The sequence below is a fragment of the Bubalus bubalis genome, chromosome X, assembly GCF_019923935.1.
Source record: "Bubalus bubalis isolate 160015118507 breed Murrah chromosome X, NDDB_SH_1, whole genome shotgun sequence".
In the NCBI taxonomy this organism is placed as follows: Eukaryota; Metazoa; Chordata; class Mammalia; order Artiodactyla; family Bovidae; genus Bubalus; species Bubalus bubalis.
Genome location: NC_059181.1, coordinates 53,677,470 through 53,697,608, shown reverse-complemented (window position 1 = coordinate 53,697,608; position 20,139 = coordinate 53,677,470). Strand labels below are relative to the sequence as shown.

The following is a 20,139-nucleotide window of genomic DNA, read 5'->3' as shown; positions in this document are numbered from 1 at the left end:
AGAGGACACTAATAGATGGAGAAATATACCGTGTTCATGGATTGGAAGAATCAATTTAGTGAAAATGAGTATACTACCCAAAGCAATCAGTAGATTCAGAGCAATCCCTATCAAGCTACCAACGGTATTTTTCACAGAGCTAGAAGAAATAATTTCACAATTTGTATGGAAATACAAAAAACCTCAAATAGCCAAAGCAATCTTGAGAAAGAAGAATGGAACTGGAGAAATCAACTTGCCTGACTTCAATCTCTACTACAAAGCCACAGTCATCAAGACAGTATGGTACTGGCACAAAGACAGTAATATAGATCAATGGAACAAAATAGAAAGCCCAGAGATGAATCCACGCACCTATGGACACCTTATCTTTGACAAAGGAGGCAAGAATATATGATGGAGAAAAAACAATCTCTTTAACAAGTGGTGCTGGGAAAACTGGTCAGCCACTCATAAAAGAATGAAACTAGATCACTTTCTAACACCATACACAAAAATAAACTAAAAATGGATTAAAGATCTAAACGTAAGACCAGAAACTATACAACTCCTAGAGGAAAACAGGCAAAACACTCTCCAACATAAACCACGGCTGGATCCTCTATGACCCACCTCCCAGAATATTGGAAATAAAAGCAAAAATAAACAAATGGGACCTAATTAAAATTAAAAGCTTTTGCACAATGAAGGAAACTATAAGCAAGGTGAAAAGACAGCCTTCAGAATGGGAGAAAATAATAGCAAATGAAGCAACTGACAAAGAATTAATCTTAAAATTATACAAGCAGATCCTACAGCTCAGTTCCAGAAAAATAAACGACCCAATAAAAAAATGGGCCAAAGAACTAAACAGACATTTCTCCAAAGAAAATATACAGATGGCTAACAAACATATGAAAAGATGCTCAACATCACTCATTGTCAGAGAAATGCAAATCAAATCCACAATGAGGTACCATCTCATGCCAGTCAGAATGGCTGCTATCCAAAAGTCTACAAGCAATAAATGCTGGAGAGGGTGTGGAGAAAAGGGACCCCTCTTACACTGTTGGTGGAATGCAAACTAGTATAGCCACTATGGAGAACAGTGTGGAGATTCCTTTAAAAACTGGAAATAGAACTGACATATGACCCAGCAATCCCATTGTTGGGCATACACACTGAGGAAACCAGAGTTGAAAGAGACACGTGTACCCCAATATTCATCACAGCACTGTTTATAATAGCCAGGACATGGAAGCCACCTAGATGTCCATCATCAGATGAATGGATTAGAAAGCTGTGGTACATATACACAATGGAATATTACTCAGCCATTAAAAAGAATACATTCGATTCAGTTCTAATGTGGTGGATGAAACTGGAGCCTATTATACAGAGTGAAGTAAGCCAGAAAAAAAAAAAAAACACCAATACAGTACACTAACGCATATATGTGGAATTTAGAAAGATGGTAATGACAACCCTGTATGCGAGATGGCAAAAGAGACACAGATGTATAGAACAGTCTTTTGGACTCTGTGGGCTAGGGTGAGGGCAGGATGATATGGGAGAATGGCATTAAAACATGTGAATTATCATATGAGAAATGAATTGCCAGTCCAGGTTCGATGCATGATACAGGGTGCTTGGGGCTGGTGCACTGGGATGACCCAGAGGGATGGTATGGGGAGGGAGGTGGGAGGGGGGTTCAGGATGGGGAACACATGTACACCCATGGCAGATTCATGTCAATGTATGGCAAAACCAATACAATATTGTAAAGTAAAAAACTAAATGAATTAGAAAAAAAAAAATCACAACCTTTACTATCTTATTCTTGTATAAAGATCTCCACACAGGGCTTGCTAGCCTACGCTGCAGCTCTTTCGTGGCTAAATAAATAGATAAATAAAACAAGCCTGCATTGTTCCCTTCATCAACATTTGATAGAGAACTTGGTCTGGATTTGACACCCAAGTTTTGTGCCATGCCTTTGCACTTGTACAGAAAAGAAGTAGCAAAAATTCCATGACAGCCCTGTGCAGTGTGCTATACTTAGTCGTTCTGTTGTATCTGACTCTTTGTAACTTCATGGACTACAGCCTGCCAGGTTCCTCTGTCCGAGGGGATTCTCCAGGCAAGAATACTAGACTGGGTTGCCATGCCCTCCTCCAGGGGATCTTCCCAACCCAGGGATCGAACCCAGGTCTCCTGCTTTGCAGGAGCATTCTTTACCATCTGAGCCACCAGGGAAGCCCATGACAACCATGAGAAGTACCCTAAAACACTCTGAGTAACAGCAAGGTGCCTGTGTTGTGTTTAACAATAAAGTGGTCATGGATTTTAGAAACTATTCTGGGGGAAGGGGCTCATCTGTGCCATCTGTGTCTGGGTTACATATGTTTATATTTGAAAAGAAAAATGGCTAGAATACACATACACACATATTTTTTTTCAAACATAGTTATTCTTGGTAGGGGGATCATGTGTGACTTTTGATTCATTTATTTGGGGGGGAATTTTCCAACTTTTATGAAATTAAGATGAATTAACTGTAATGAGGAAAAAAATTTCAGCTTTTAAAACTAAATTATAGAATGGGGAGTGGAACCTAAGCTATGTCCACCAGTAGTGTTCAAAGCTTTCTGGTCATATTTGACATACTGATTCAACTAAAAGTCTTTTTACGTGTAGAGCTGGGAGACCTCCGAGGGAAGAATTGACATTAAGGGAAGAGAAAGTCTGCCAACATGTTAGCTCAGGAACAAAACCTAGGTTTTTTTGAGAGGAGGAGAGGTTCTGGCTGTATGGGCTGTCGACTGATGTTCCAACCAACCTTCTCAAGTCTTAGGGACAGAGGGAGGCCTACAAGTATACTCTGAAGAATTTTTTTCAATTTTTATTATGAAAAATCTCAAACATATACAAAAGTATAGAGAATAGTATAACGAACTCCCAAATATCCATCACCCAACTTTAATAATTTTCAATTTATTGCCTATTTCGTCTATATGCTCACTCACCCCATCTAAGCAAATATCAGTAGCATATTTTTTCATCTGTTAAATTTACAGTATATTTCACTAAAAGATAAGGATTTAAAAAACATAACCACAGTACCATATCATACCTAAAAAAATCCAATACACCAGGGAAATGTTTTTATTTCAAATTCTATAAAAATTGGGGAAATAATCAATACATTTCACTGGTACCATGTGGAAGGGTGTAACACTCAAATGGAGTCCAAGCTTTTTTTCGATTTTACTGCTTTACAATGCAAAAGAAAGAAAACTACCTTATTAAGGCCACTCTAGGGCCTCTGTAGGGAGATGAGGAAGAGTGCTGACATCACAAACCCCATGGCAGAACTCCATAAAATTTCCTCTAAACATCTCTGCCATTTTCTTAAAGTTGCTCTCTTGGAGGTAGCTGACCCAAGTCATCTCTAAATCTTTTAATTTTCAGCACCCTCCTAGAAGTGCCCCCCCTTGACTTTTCCAGGTGACAACAATGTAGCTCTCTTTCAATCCTCTGCATTCTCACATACAGAATCCAGGTGGGATGAGGATCTAGCTGAGTGTATTGGAAAAGGGGATGAAAACTATGGCCAACTGAATCAGTGAGAGATAATAAAGAAACCTAGGCAAACTAAGTGGCATGATTAACTTTGGAAACTGCCTGTAGCAGTTTTTGTTGCCTCTGACATCAAATAATATAGTATACTGAATCTGTAAAATTATAAAAGCAATCTTTTCTTCAAAGAAATGTTAAGATTACATGGAAGAAGTGGTTAGAGCAGTGCAAAAACATTAACTTTATTATTTGTATATTGTAAAATTTTTATTAAAAGCACATCATCTTATTATGTTCATTGTATTTATTTTTATAATTAGTTTTACAGCAAGTGGTATTCTTGAATAAAATTTTAAGCAAATTAACAACAGTACAAAAACACTGAAGTTGTTACACAAAGGACTGATTCTATAAAATTTTGCCCTACGTGATGTAAAAACTGTGCTATCCACTGCATGGTATGACATAGCAATAGGAGTAGTAATTCTTGTCCTTGAATATCCTACAACTGCCTTGAAAAGTTTCCAAAATGTCTTATTCAGAAAAGCCACACACATGGTGCCTGGAGAGCATATAGCACCAGATTGGAAGGGGAATGTTTTGCCATTATAATTATATGTAGTGATTATAAAATATTAATTGAATCAAAGAACCTTCAGTGATGTCAACCATATTTCAAGTAGTGTCTCAGGTGCAGAATATGCAAAGAATACGTAGATGTGGTTCTTGCTTTCAAGGATATCATAGTCTAATAAAGAAGGCAGACATATCAAAAAAAAAAAGCACAACAAAAGGCTACAGGTGCTGAATAAGAGTCTGTTCATGTACAACAGTAAAATCACCAGGGCAAGAGAAGTCAGCAAAACAGACAGGGAAGGCATGTCTCAAGATGCAGGAAGAAAACCAGATGAGCTGTCTCCTTGGAAGCATGGAAGTGCTCACCTATACTTGACAATTCCATTTATTAATGGTTCACATCATTGATTCTTTCAAACAATCCGGACATCTTTGCTGTTCATCTGGAGAAACAAACCAACATAAAATTAGAAGGCTTATATTAATTTAACAATTCTTCCAATTGATAAATTTACAAAGGCTTTATTATCTGCATCATTCACTTCACATTTGGAAAGCCTTCCCGGAATTATGTAATGCAGCTGCAATGTGAGTCTGGATGAGCAGCTGAGGAAGTTATAAGTCAATATATGTTACAAAACAAAAAAGTCTGGAAAGAAGTGATACCAGAAGTTTCGCAAAAGGGGGAGTGGTCATCTAAGACATAAAAAAAACCCATAAATTTCATGTTCTGGACTCTAGGCTTATGGGAATTATTGGTTCCTAGCCATCAAAAAGTTTGTGAAATTTGTTGTGTAGTGGCCACACAACCATACAAATAGGTAAGTACAATAAATTGTAAAAACCATGACACACACAGGAGAGGGTATCTTGACCCAGGTGGTCAGGAAAGGCTTCTCATAGGAAAAGTTTATGAAGTAACCATTTTTATTATCTTCAATTTTATATTAAAAACCCTGAGCATCAGATAACTTGGCTGAAGTTACAGAATTATCAAAAAGAAGCAGTTGAAAACTGCTCATAAAAATATCCAGTTTTACTTCAGTTACCATAGTGACCTTTCTGATTCTCATAATGCTATTTGCCCATAAAATATTTAATATCTGTTAAATATAGTATAACAGTTTATCAGAAGACAACTACCAGGAAAACACTGGTGAAACCCTGGTAATGCCTGATGGCTTCCCTATATGGGACACCTGGAAGTAAAAGATTTGCCCCCCAAATATATTTGTGTGTGTACATATTCAGACATAATTTATTTAAAATTTTTTATACATTATAGACATAGCACCAATTATTTTCAGTGTTTCTATGTATTTATATTAATCTCTAATGTTGTCTCTCTATAAATTAAAAGAATAAAATATTTGAGCAGCTGAAAATATATGCTGTTTATAAAACATGCAGAAAAAATTTGATTCATTGCTGCAAACCTCAATTATCTATGGAGAGTACTCTTTTTCCCTTTTTACCAAGGGGAAGGCTGAAAAACCAAACAAACAACATATAAGTGACTTTAACACTCTTAGAAGGAAAAAAAATCAACTGTACATCAATCTTTGGAGCGCTGAGGTGGTAGAAATTTTTTACATGATCTCTGCTCATCTGTTTAGCTTGAAAGGCTTGGTCTTCAAGAGAAAAAGAGAAGTCTCCTTGGAGCTTTAAACTATTTCAACTAGGCTAAGTTCCAAAGCTACTTAAACGAACCTAACAGTCAATCCTAAAATATAGCATGACATATTCTAAATGTTTCTGGCAAAAGCAAACAAACCCACAATGTATTTATATGCTAAATTCTTAACAAAGGGTTAATATGAATACTGTATATTTTTGCCTTTGTCAGACACTTAATTTAAGAACCAAATAAGATGATGCATTATTACCTCTAAGAATAACAAGTTAAGGCTCCAAAGTATTTGTGACAGCATTTCAGATGGAAGGGGTTTTTATCTGCAAAAATATCTGTAAAATAAGAACCCAGTATATCTGCTGTGTTAATGTTAAGGTAGAATTTAAGAACCCTCTTGAATAACTAGGTTATTGGGGGAAAATATCTTTGGGGCTATTTGAGATTATATGAATAGTAAAGGTCAAGTTGTTTGGAATTAAACATATGTGCTCAAATATATATTTGATATCGATCACTTTTGCAGAGGAAAATTGAAAAATACACAATAACTAATCAAATGAAATAATTCAGATAATAAACTGTCATTTGTTTTTAAAACTCACTCATTTTTTAGTTTACTTCAATGGCATTAGTACAGAAAATGTTTTGTGAACTGAAACTTGCACTTTATCTGTACTTGAAAGTGTAATAAGATTTGTTTTCAAAATAGTAGTACCAAATTTCTTTAGAAAGTGAAACAGAACCCACTTTTTAGAAGCAATCATATAAGCATGTTACTAATTTATAGAATTAAAATGCAACCAAATAGAGAAAAATATTTGAGTATTTTGAGGAACAAAACACATACAGCACACAAGGGAGCAGCACAAAAGAGTATATGTTCTAAAATTCAATATAAAGTTTAAAAGCAGAACTACTCTATGGTCTTAAAAGATAGAAGGGCAGAGTACTGATTAGGAAGAGGAATGCAATCGACTTTTGAGTTACAGGTAATGTTATTAATAATTTCTGGATCTGAACTCTAGTTACATGTATTGCTCACTATGTAAAGATTCATTAAGCTGTAAAGATTTGTCAACTGTTCTGCATGTATGTTGCACAACAGCAAAATATGAATTAATTTAACAAAGGATAACTTCCATTAAATCTTTAGCAGTAATTGTGTTTTAAAACAGGCTACTTTCAGGACTAACAAAATGTTTGAAATAACTATTACTTTCTATCTTACTATTTACTAGAAGGATGTTTTAAAAATGCTTAAGTATTAAGTATGGAATAACTTTTTCAACCTGAAGCCCAATTTAGAAAGTAGATTTTCCATCTACCTAACTGCCGACATGGCTAGAGGAATAAAGGTAGTTCCAGAAGACAGACCTATACATTTTAGATAGGATCCCTAATTTCAAACAAGTCCTGAAGCAAATGTAAGTAAGAGCTTTTACTTAGACACCCAAAAAAGATTGTCATGTGACACAAAACCTAATCCAAAATCTTCACAAGAGATTGTTCAGACATCTTAACAGTTTGAGAAGTCAGTAGTAGCTGAGTAGCTAAGAAAGCTAACTCCCTCAATTGGGATGAAATTACCATATAATATTCCACTTCTTTGACTACTGATATTCAGACAAGTTTAACTTGACTATCACAAATTCAAATACACAAACTTTCTTTCAAAGAATAGTTTATACTGAGAACCATAGTTGTTCTAGGGCACTGAGAAAAGAGCAATGGAAGTTGGAAGTTGAGCATGCTAAATCACACTTGGAATACAGTTTTCATAATATGTACATTATCAGGACAGTACATAACAACCTTCTCGAGAGGGTGTTTACTCTATAAAATGGTATTTTGCTAAGCTACATTTGGGCTAAAAAGTTAATGGTTATTTCAAGTAAGAAGTAAAAAAATATCAGTTATGAAAATATTCTGAAACTCGAATTAACAACATATGAATAAAGCAATTTCTGAAAAGGGCAAATTAGATCACATATCTGAACATGCAATTATTGCTCAGTGCAGAAAGAGCAAATGATGTAAAATTTCTTAAATACTTTTTTGAAATTCAAAACTGGACCGTCAAACCAATCCCATCACAGAAGGGCTTGCTGACAGGACTAAAGCTGTGAATGAGAAAACAACTTAAAAAAAATTAATGAAAATGCCACACAACCAAGGTGATCAGATTTTAAAGGCCCTCAATACAATACAAACGACAAGACTGGTACCAAAAGTACACATGCACACAAGCGAGTGCGTGCACATACACACACATCCCAAACTCTGGGTGACCAGATAAGGCAACTTAAAAAACCCATCTGGCTTTGGCTTTTTGAAATGTTATCAAGTGTTACCAAGAAGCGATTCTGAAAGCATCTGAAAAACGTGCAAAGTGCCTGAAAAGTGCCTGGCAACTGAGACAGTTTGCAAGCGTGATTCAGAGGTCTGCCAAGGAAACAAAAGAAGCCTCCCTCCCGGTGAGACCGCACACGGCAAGAGAGGTGCTCCGGGCACTACTTATTGTCAGGTAGGCGGAAAGCAGAAGTTTGTGCACGAGCGGTACATACTAGGGATCGCCCTCCGGCAGGGACGAGGCCACGGAGTTTCCATTGGTTGGGGAACCGCCCAGCTTTAGTTTTTGCAGATATTCAGCATGCACGGGCTTGTGGCACTGGAGAACCTTGATCGCATCTTCGACTTTGAACCACTCTCGCTTCCTCCCAATGCTAACCGAATCTTCCCAATCCTCCAGAATCTCAGTGACAGTCAGTACATACACGTACGTTCTGTGCTTGCGATCTTGGTTCTGCTCGAAAATGCCCAGGAGCCGGCCTAACTTCCCCTTGACTCCCGCTTCTTCAAACACCTCGCGGACGGCCGCACCGCCGGGCTCCTCCTCGGGCTCCATGCCCCCGCCCGGCACGATCCAGCGGTCCGGGTACCGACTGCTACTCACTAACAGCACCTCGTCCTCGCGCTCGCTCCGGAAGCACAGGCACGCCGCCCGCTTCTTGAACCCCTCCGGGTCGTAGGTCCGCGTCTGGTTCGGCTTGCACTTCATCTTCGAGGCCGTCCGCCGCCGCTCAGGTCCCCGCCGCAGCCGGGTCGAGGGGCTCCAAGGTGCTGGGGAGAGAAAGAGCCGCGGGGAGGGGCAGAGAGTGAGAGAGAGGGGCCTCAGCTCAGGAGCCCCAGGAGCTCAGGGAAGATAAGGCGGGGGCGGGGACGGGGGCGGGGGCGCGCGAGGTACGTCAGTCGGTCCGTCCCCCGCGCGGCCGGGGGTCCCGAGCACAGACGCCAGAGTGGAGGAGGCGCCGCCCCCGCCCCCGTCCCCGCCTCCGCCCCGAGCCCGCCACTCTGCGAAGAGCCCACTCGCGTCTCCGGTGCGCGTCTCCGTCCGTCCCTCCTTCCCTCCTCAGCCGCCCGGACCGAGGCTGAGCGAGGTGATGCGCATTCGCGCGCGCGTCCGCGTCCCCAGGCACGTGCGCGTTCCCGTCGGAGGGCGGGGGTCTCGCGGCTCCCGCAACGCCAGGCGCCTCTGGCGCACAGCGCAGGCGCCTGGCACTTCTCCGCCTGGGACTCTCTGTCCCCCAGGGTGAAATGCACCGCGGTGTGACTTGGGCCAGCTTGTTTCCACGTGTGCCTTTGACCCAGACGTGGCTGTGGCGCGGCCGGACCTCTTCAACCTCTCCATCAGGTCGCAGAAAACACACGCGCAATCTTTTTACACACAGGACCACAAGACGGATGGTCAAGTGCATAAGGTCGTAGTCATCTCCCACAATGAAGAGTACCGGCTTACTTATAGGAAGGCCTCGGTTTTGTCAAGATGATCCTAGGTATTGGGCGAAAGAGTACCGAATCGTTGCTGAGTCATTTCGTGCAGTTTTGTTTTTTCAACAGGTTCTTCACTTGGCCAGGCATCTTGGCACAGTCCATGACTGAACAGCTTTCTTGAACCTACCCCTGTTGACATCTTACTTAACCTCTGGTCCCTGGTTTCCTCGTCAGTAAACTCCTCACCTACTTGGTTCAGACCTTTGCACTTTAGGTCATATTCACCCAACAGCTGGAGAGCCACCCAAAGCAGTGTTTTATTCAATCCCAGGAATCTCTCCCCTTCACACACTCCACACGTCTCTCTCTTTCTCATTGGGAAGCACTGGTTGAGGTTTTGAGAAACATGCCTCTGGCAGTCCCTTCATATTTTACATTTTGAGTTTCAGAAGCCTCCTGGCCTGGGATTCCAGCAAGGCCACTTGGTGACCTCTCACCTCTGTCTGCTGCTGCTGCTGCTAAGTCGTTTCAGTCGTGTCCGACTCTGTGCAACCCCATAGATGGCAGCCAACCAGGCTCCTTTGTCCCTGGGATTCTCCAGGCAAGAATACTGGAATGGGTTGCCATTTCCTTCTCCAATGCATGCATGCATGCTAAGTCGCTTCAGTCCTGTCCGACTCTGTGTGACCCCATGGAGAGCAGCCCACCAGGCTCCTCTGTCCACGGGATTCTCTAGGCAAGAATACTGGAGTGGGTCTAGCCATCCTGTACCCTTGGCCAAGAAGTGGCCTCCCCACAACCCCAGATATAACAACCTAAAGCCTTCCCCCTCCATTTTATTTCTTCTTATTGCCTCCCTGCTCTCACAGTAACCTTATGGAGAAGACCTCTGATGTCCCCCACATTTTGCCTTATTGCAACTTAGGCATCTTTGTCTCTTTTGCCTGTAGACAGTCTGCTGGCATCAGGCAAGCCGGATCATGACAACTGACTTTTCCAAGGAAATAATCCATTCCTCAAGGGGAAATGGAATCGGAAAGGTACGTGGAAAATGGTTATGAAACATACAGTCCGGTTTTTAAATAACAAGTTTGTTCAGCTGCCCAGGGTCTGTTCCACTCCGTGTATACCCAAATAGCCCATAAAAATGATTCTGTTCCTGGTGGCAAGACTACCCTCAATATCTTGAGCATAATATGACAAAAGTATGTGGGCATGATAGAACAAAACTGTAGGAAGAAAAAGATAAGAGATATACAGAGTATCACCTGAACCAACAGTCATACTACCGCTAATGACCATATTTCAATGATTTATGGATGATCAAAGAACAGTTGGTGGAATGCAAAGTACCATGACCAAAAACAAACTAGGAGGACTTCCCTGGAGATCCAGAGGTTAGGACTCTGCACTTCAAAGCAGGAGGCACGAGTTGGATCCCTGCTAGGGAAAGTTTCCTCTGCTGCATGGTAGGACTTCCACCCCCCCCCTCCAAAAAAAAAACTACACTAGGAAAAAATGTAAATTTAAGCAAGATGTATTCCTCAGTGTGTTTATACTCACAATTAAAAAATCAAAAACAAAATTCATCATAATCAGAATCTAGGCAAATATATCAATTATCACCCATGTTATTACATATCATTTAAAATTTTCTTTCCCATGTAATGAGATCATAAAGAGAAAAATGCCTGCCATTTTGGAAGAGAAGACAAAATTCTCTTTTTTGCAGACAGTAGGAATATATTCTTGGGAAACACCTGAGAAACGATGTAAAAATAAACTTCTTTAAGTGGGAGAAATTAATAAATATTAAACTTAAAATCCCAAGAGCTTTCATGTATGCCAGCAATAATCCTGTAGAAAATAGAATGGGTAAATGACGACATCACAGTAGTAGTATCAACCACTACAAAGTAAATGAAGCACCAAGGAATCCTAAAAATATGGTTAGGACATTGTAGTAGAAAATGATAAAACTCATACTCAGCTTTAAAAGATATTTGAGTAAATCAAGAGGCACTTTAGCAAAGTTGGGAGATTGGGCTGGTGTCTGCAGGGATTATTATTATTCATTTCTTGCTTAGTACTTTCTTGTTTTAGTCACTTAGTCGTGTCATGACTCTCTGGGACCTCATAGACTGCAGTACGCCAGGCTTCCCTGTCCTTCACTATCTGCTTAGGACTTGAAAGTGTCAGTCCCTCAGTCATGTCCTGCCAACTCCTCTGTCCATGGGATTCTCTGGGCAAGAATACTGGAATGGGTTGCCATTTCCTTCTCCTGTCTGCAGGGAGCTGTGGACCAAACAGGCTGCAGCTACATCACTGGTCTGCTTCACAATTGCCAGGAACTATCTCCTTGTCTTAACAGAGGTGGCGTTTTATAGTCTATTCCACCATTCCCACATCAGATTACACCCATGTAACATGTCTGTGCTGGGGGTGGGGCATAGTTCTTGGAAGGTAGAGGACAGGCGACATTATAATATGGAAGGAGGTAGAGAGTGAATTCCTACTGGCAAAGACCCACAAGTTGCAGGTTTAGTACAATGCCAAGGATATTTACAAATTAGTTTTTCCCCTGATTTTCATAAAATAATTGTATTTCCACCTGTTAAAACAATAGGCAAGACAGTTTTGACTTTTTCTAAACAAGAGTAGAAATCTTTTTTGAAAGACTAGCACTCCAGTGCGTGGTTTATCTGTAGTTCAGCTACTGCACGGATGAGCAGGCTTGTTTCTTGAGCCACTGCAGTAGTAGACTGTCACAGCGACAGCGGTGACATGTGCATGCCTCCCACATTGTCGTAGCCTTGGCGATGGAGCTGGCTTTGTCTGATGGGACAACAGCATGTGTGAAGCAAGCAGAGAGGTGAAAAGTGCTTGCGCACTGGGGTTTGCCCTCTCTTGCTGTTCTTGAAACAAGATGATAGCAATGTGAAGAATCCTGGGCTAGGTGAATGATGCGAGATCCATGGTCCATGCATCGCTTTCACCCTAGCTGCCAGAGAATCATTTACCAGAAGCGTGGGTGAGACCATCCTATACCATCCAGCCCCCAGCAGAGCCAGTTAGCTAACAGAGCACTGACCACGAATGCATTAAGTAAGCCTTCTGAGAACAGCGGGACTGCTCAGCTGAGCCCAGCTGAACTCATTGAGCTGCAGAATTGTGAGCACAAGAATCAGTCGTGTAAATTGTGGGGTGCATCAAGAGCTAGCTGACACAACCATTAACTGCCATCCATCAAATTCCAACCAAAACTAAAGAGAGAACGTATGTTTCCTAGTAGAATTTCACCTCTTTTGAAGAGATTGACATTGAACTGAGTCAGACCTTGACTCTGACTCCAAAGGTAATCTTCCCTTCACTATGACAGATTGCACGTGTGCTGGGATTGCTGAGATGCACACACAGTACATGTCGTTCCTTATGGTACAGACTTTCTCTTCTCTCATTTTTTTTCTACCTGGGTGATCCAGGCACCCAGGAGACCATAGCTTCTATGTAACATTCTAAAACTGAGAAGACCTGCCCTGAGAGCAACAGGTCAGGGATACATATTTGTGCACTTTTTCTGAGTTAGGAAGGAGCAGGCAGATTGGAAAGTGAGAGCAGGATTAGAAACATGATCCTGCACAGTTGGGCACCTTTCTTGGTGAGATGGGGATGGAACCTAGAGTTGTCTCTTTTGTGATTAAATTAAAGTGGAATGCAATTCTAAGAGGGAGGAGTTCTCCAGAACAGATATCAGCTCAGATGGAGACAATTTCAGACCTCCTCAGAGCTTTAGGGTATTCACAGCTGATTCTAGCTTGCAGGAGAGTTACCACCCATATCTGCGAGGATTTCTGGATGTATTAAAGGGAAGCTGAGTCAGGGAATGTGATTTTAGTAGCAGTCAATGAGTGGGGAAAATTGGTGTTTTGTTAACCAAATGCCCTAGCATTTAAATCTTGCTCTCTCACTAGCTGTATAGTCTTAAATCAGTGAATATCTTGGACCTTGATAGTTCTCATCCGTACAATGCGGATAATGAAAGTACCTACCTCATTAATTTCTCCCTCCCGCAAAGGCTTTCCTGACCATTACTCACTCATCTCTTATACTGTGACTAAATTACCCTCCTCCTTTTTGCCAGGCTCCCTTGACTTGAATTCTGTCATAGTTTTATTTAGGGAGCGCTGTGATGATCTGTCTGCATGTTTGAAAAAAATGTAAAGGCTGGGGGCCAGCCAGATACATACCTGTTCCCCAAGTCAGCACAGTGACCTGAACTTGGCATCCAGCAGGGATTCAAAATATATTGAATGAATGAAAGAGAACGTATATTTCCTAGTAGAATTTCACAAAGGCTATTTGGATCATGAAGGATGGTTCTCATTACACCTACTAATTGTTTATTCCAAATATAAAATGAGAGATGAGTGAACACAGGCAACTCCATATGTGGCTTTTCATGTGGGGAGGCTTCATCGTGTTCCTTGCATTCTCTCTTTTTCCCTCAAGCGCAGAGAGGGGCTATAGTAGGTCATTCAGTAGAAACTTCTCAAACACCAAGTGATTAGAACAAAACAATGCCTCCCCAGTCTTTCTCTTTGATTAATCAGTGAACCATGGGGATAAAAACAAGACTTCTAAGTTTGTGAGTGTGTGAGTAACAGCACACATGTGAACAATCAAGGGTGTGAGCACAAAGGTCAATGGAGATCAAGTCCAGGTGAGTGTTACCGCTCTCTCAAAGAGGCCGCGAGCACTCCTTAATTCCTCCTGCCTCTTTGGTCACTCCCTCTGGTTCCCTGACTGCAGTGTCCCCCTTTTTCACCGATTACTGTCCTCTCTACCGGCCTAAATTCAGCACCCAAACCCTTGCTAGTGCTGTCTCTAGAGTCAAATGCTAATCACTAAGAGAGGTGTTTGAGGTCCTATAGGATCTGACCCTGTCTCCTCCCTGACTGTACCCCCAGCAGCCTCCCTTCAGTCACTCAGCTCCAGGTCAGCTGGGCTCTGCAGTTTCTGGGTCAAGTCAGCTAGGCTCCCTCCTCAGGGCCTCTTCCCTTTGCCTGCATGCTCCTCACCCACATCTGCCTGGCTGACTTCCTCACTTCCATGGAGGTCTTGCTCATTTCTCACTTGCTTTCTCTGTGAGGGCTACCCAGGCCACTGGACAGTATATTGGCAAGTGCACCCATCTTTCCCACCGTCCACCCTATCCCTCATCCCCTTTATCTTGCCCTACATTGTCCTTTAGTTACAACACGTATCACCTAACAGACTCTGTTATTTACTTCTTTGCTTTGTTTGTACTTATCTCTGTCCTCCCCCATAGTTCCCAGCTGCAAAGTCCTTGATCTTAGAAATCTTTCTCTCTTGCTCACTGGTCAATCTCCACCAGCCCAGAACATTACTGAGAACACACTGTAGTCACGCAGATGATATCAGTTTATGTACTGAATGTATCTGCCTCCTTGGTACATTGTGATACCCTTGAGGGCAAGGGCCATTGTTTGTCTTTGTCAAACCATGGATCTTTGTCACTCCACGGTCCAGCAAACTTTCTGATACAGCTGGAGAGACACTACTGAATACTCACTGAATTAATGAATTAATTTGTGAAAGTGGCACTAATAGAGAAAAGATCCTGTTTCCAAACTGTAGTTCTTCCAGTAGGCACCATCTGTGTGAGAACCATGGACCTATCAGCGCCATGCAAACTCTGCTAGTCAGTGCGGCCAGATGTCTGACTCGTTTGCTGTGGAAATCTCGTAGGCTAGCACTCGGCTTACTACCCATCCTGACTTAGGGTGGCATTTCTGGAACTCAGGCCTTCGTCATCTAAATAGACTTTGCTTTAGCTGTGCAGAACATGCAGTACTTTATGTATTTTCTTTCAATAAAATTGTATCTTTGAGAATAAAAGGTAATCATATAATCAAACGTGAGTGCAAAAGAAGGTAATGAACTAGTTGGACGAAAGTGGAGGCTACTGTGGAGTAGTAGTACACACAAAGATCGGCACCAAGCTAGGCTCTTCCTGGATCTTCTGTAGTTGAATCCTAATAAAAACCCTCAAGAGGTAATATTGTCATTCCCATTTCACAAGGGAGAATATTGAGACCATGGACATTCTGTGAGTTGCCTGTGATCTGGCAGTAGATAGCCCAATGAGAGCCCAGTTCAGGACTCATTGGTGATAACACCTCAGAGCAAGTTCAGCATAGACAGTTGCTGTTGCTGTTTAGTCACTAAATCGTGTCTGAATCTTTTGCGACCAAATGGACTATAGCCCACTGGACTCCTTGTCCATGGGATTTCCCAGGCAAGAATACCAGAGTGGTTTGCCATTTCCTTCTCCAGGCCATCTTCCGGGTCCTGGGATTGAACCCGCATCTCCTGCATTAGCAAGTGGGTTCTTGACCACTGAGCCACCAGGGAAGCCCACAACATAGGCAGACCCCCCCACACACTTAATCTGCTCCCAGCAGTCCTGTTTGGTTCCCTTCCTTTTTTCACTGATCCGCTCTCCAAAGCTTTCATCCCAGCTCATATCACTTGCAGAAGTGCTTCATCCCAGAGATTTCGACCCAGCTCCTTTGATCAAATGTTGGTATATTCAACACTGACCCCTGCTGTGGCAGATGGAAGGTGACTGTTCTGAGCCCTTGCGAAGGAACAAAGTAACTGTTATTTATACTTCTTCATGACTTTTGATGATTGTGTATGCTGGGGAGGGTCCTTTGCTGCAGAGCTAGTTTCCTTGTGTGAGAATCGTGTTCTTGGCAGGATGCCCTTTCCTTCCACAAAGACTTCAAACTGGCCCAGGATGGAAGGTCAGGATCTTACTGATCAGTGCTGCTATGTACCCACAGGCCCAAGCACCGCACCATGAGACTGGTTCCCTCAGAAGCAACACAGATCTCTCAGGGTTACCAAGCTGTTCTGCACATTTCACAGGCTCCTTTGATAAAGACAACAAGTGAGATTTGGAATCAAAATTGGGATCAGGAAAATGGCCACAGTCTTCCAGGACTTCAGTAAAATCTGCCTGTTCTGGGATGATGCACATTAGTGAGCAGCATGGTAGAGGGGCTCTGACCGTGGGTTCTGAGCCAGGCATCATTCTCTTGAATTAGAGATTAGTGGACAATGGCTTCCCCCTTTTTTCCCCCATCTTCTTCTCAGGTATTTATTTCAGGGCACATTTGAAAATCAGTGGTTTTGTTAGCAGTTTTCATAAAATAGAAGATCTCCTAGCAGAGGACACCAATTAGACTCTTAGTTTCTAAACTTTATTTTAACGTTGATCAGATTGCTTTTAGTACCAGCCTACACCTCACAGGAAAGCTCCTTGACTTGTTGCTTTGGATGAATCTTCTGATGTGTATAATTCCCAGAGTTCTTGTAAAGGAATCCTAGTTCTCTTGTTGCTGTTTCCGAACTACATATCAGAAGAGATGATAGAGTCTCTTTGGGGGCTACTGCAGGTCAGATATTTTCATAACTCACTGACAATTTTCATAAAATCCCTGCAGCATAAATGCCATTATTCCAGTGTCACAAATGAGGGAATGAAAGCCCGGGAGGATAGATGCCTTGCTCATCACAGAGTGAGGAAGTGGCAGAGCTGGGATTTAGAACTGCTCTCACAATCCATTGTCTGCATATCTCCACAATTTAAAAAAGTATTTGAAGAACATTCTTGTGTTTTTGAGAGTCACCAATGTAAATTGAAAAATTGTATACTGTTTCTCTATCTCATCATTCTGTTTATTTTTAGAGTCTTTCTCATGACAAATAGTACTTTCCTTTACAGACAGTATTAAGCTTATAACATTATACTTGGGGGTGGCAGACGTGGAAAGGCATATACATGACTCAGTTCTGGAAAGTGTTGCATTTCGCCATACTGTGGGCTAAAAACTGTGCCATATACTGTGTAGATGCACATGGATAAAAGAGCCAGTTCATGTCCTCCAAAACCTCCTGAGTTTCTAGAAGAGTTTGCATGGCACCTGATACTCATAAACCACAGCTATGCTACCTATGTAGAAATCCTCTACTGTACTACCCCCAGGTTGCGAATGAATGTTTTGGGGGTTAAAGTTTCACGTTTAACATACCTTCAGCTATGCCTAAGATGTTTCCTGCAGTGTATGTCCTACATGATAAGCACAGAGCAAAGCAACCATGGTGCCAGCCCTTAGGATCTCACAGGAAAACAAACCAAAAAGAAGTAGTACTTGCTGAATTAGAAGTATCCACGGAGTACATGTACAGTGCAAGATGCGAAAGAGGAAGAGGAGACAAAGATTAGGGCTGACAATGAAGAGAGGCAGTAGGGTCAGAAGTCAGATCATATTGTGACTGTGAACACTAAGGCCTGTATTGGAAAATTCCACTGTTTGCCAGGGGATGTGATTCCTTAATCCTGAATATTTGTGATTTTCAACAGAATGATTAAGTAATCACATTGCCAGCTTTATCAGTTCAGTTCAGTTGCTAAATTGTGTCCGCCTCTTCAGGACTTGGTGGACTGCAGCACGCCAGACTTCCCTGTCCATCACCAAGGTTGCTCAAACTCATGTGCATCGAGTTGGTGATGCCATCCAACCATCTCATCCTCTGTAGTCCCTTTCTATTGTATTCTTATACCAGCCTTATAGTCACTAATTAATCTCTCCAGTTACATTTTTAAAATAATTTTTATGTTTCTGTCATTTTTTTATTTGCAAAGCTTTGGATTTCGAAATGCTCCCATCATGAGGACATTTCAGAAACTGAGAGATGTTAGAAAGACCAATGATGATGAATCCAGGAAGTCGCCAGTACACTAGTAGTAGAGGCTCCTGAGTACAGGGAGCTGCTGTAAAAGTCAGGAGATGCGTACGTTCCACGCGCCATGGTAGGGTCTGGGATTAGAGCAATCAGGCAAGCTGATCCAGGTCTCTTAGTACAGAATCATGCAGTCATATCTTAAACCCAGTGGTCTGGAAAGATTTGTCAGGATTGTTGATGGAGGAGGTGTCTTACCTGCACACACACACACACACACACACACACACACACACTCACACACAGTTAATAAATTAGAATTCTGAAAGCCAGCTAAGATCACAGTTTCAGAGCCAGTCTGTCTGCCTCCAAAGCCTCAAAGAATGTCTATGACATCAAACCCTTTTTCATAATAATTTATTTCAATTTAATTGAGAACCACTACCTGCAGTTCCCCTGACTGTGCTTGCCTGTTGTTGCCCTTAAGAGGAACTGGGAATTGAATGTTCTGCCTTATCTAAATGGCAGGGACTGAGTGGGCAGCTCCTGCGCCCAAGCCCTTCATGTTGAGTATGGCCCCATCTGACAGCCATGTGACCTCATGTTGCTGTCCCACTGCAGGCTGCCTGTTTTTGCCTCTATTTTGCAATTAGTCTTCACTACAATTAGAGTTAGAATTCTCTGCACTGTGATTTTGGTGATTCTTATTTTAAGTGGCACTTTTTGAGGTACGTGTGACTATCACTGGGCCAGAAATGATTCCTTAACCTCCCCAGTAGATTGGATAATGCAGAGAATTACCTTATGCTCAACAGATTCAATACGCCAATAACTTAAGTATCTGTGATCAGTTTTTGATTGCTGCACAGCAAATTGCCTCGAATTTGGCAGCTTAAACCAGCCCATATGTATTATTTCCCAGTTCCCATAGATAATGCATGCTGCATCGATCAAGTGAGTTCTCTGCTTAGGGTCTTACGAGGCTGAAATCAAGGTATCAGTGCGGCTGGAATCTTACCCGGAGGCTCTGGGGAGGAAGCAGCTTTTAAGCTCATCCAGGTGATTGGCAGAATTTATCTCCTATGGTGGCAGGACTGAACTATGTCTTTGCAGGGTCTTGTCGAAGCTGCTCTCGGATCCTAGGAGCTGCCTGTTTTTCTCATCATATGGTTCCCTCAATCTTCAAGCAAATGATGGTGTGTCAAAACCTCGTGCTTCAAATTTCTCTTGCTTTCCTCTGCTGCAAGCCAGGGAAAACTCTCTGCTTTTAAAGGACTGCTGTTATTATGTTAGGCCTCTTTGGATAATCCAGGATAATCTCCCAATTTTGAGGTAAGTGGATTAATAATCTCAGTTACTACTGCAAAAGCCCATTAGCCATGCAAATATAACACAAATGTGCGTGTGATTCCTCCTCTAATTCACAGTACCTGGGATTATGGCGAGGTATCTTGGGAAACCAGTATTAGGATTCTGTCTACCATAGCCTTTAATAACCATCAGATAATTATTTATTAAAACCCTGTTTTGTGACCCTGATGGAGTATCTGTAAATTCTGTGATCATACTGCAGGTCTTCACTGAGTTCCATCATGTCATCGTGTAATTTTATTTGCACCAGTGACTAGTGCCTTCACAAGTGTATTGGTCAGAGTTCCAGAGGAACAGAACCAATCGGATGTTTAGAGAGAGAGAGAGGAGAGAAATAGATTTTTTTATTAGGAATTGGCTCACATATTTATAGAGGCTGACAAGAGCCCAAGATATGCTTTCAGCAAGGTGGAGACCTAGGAGACCTGATGGTACAGTTCGTCTGAGTCCAAAGGCTG

The 20,139-nt window shown here is 41.9% G+C and overlaps 1 protein-coding gene across 2 annotated transcripts; it reads right to left on the bottom strand.

Annotated features, from left to right (window-relative positions):
• Positions 1-3,775: 3,775 nt before the first annotated feature.
• NUDT11 (nudix hydrolase 11) lies at positions 3,776-9,269 on the bottom strand. 2 transcript variants are annotated; one of them, XM_025276349.3, is made up of 3 exons: positions 9,134-9,269; positions 8,332-8,887; positions 3,776-4,577 (listed from the first exon to the last, which is right to left on the bottom strand). In XM_025276349.3, coding segments are annotated over exons 2-3 (495 nt in total). In that variant the 5' UTR covers positions 8,826-8,887; positions 9,134-9,269; the 3' UTR covers positions 3,776-4,576. The 2 variants fall into 2 exon arrangements, 1 of the variants encoding a protein (XP_025132134.1); XR_003106697.3 differs by lacking the exon at positions 9,134-9,269 and adding an exon at positions 6,021-6,099 and having other exon boundaries at positions 8,332-9,004.
• Positions 9,270-20,139: the final 10,870 nt, after the last annotated feature.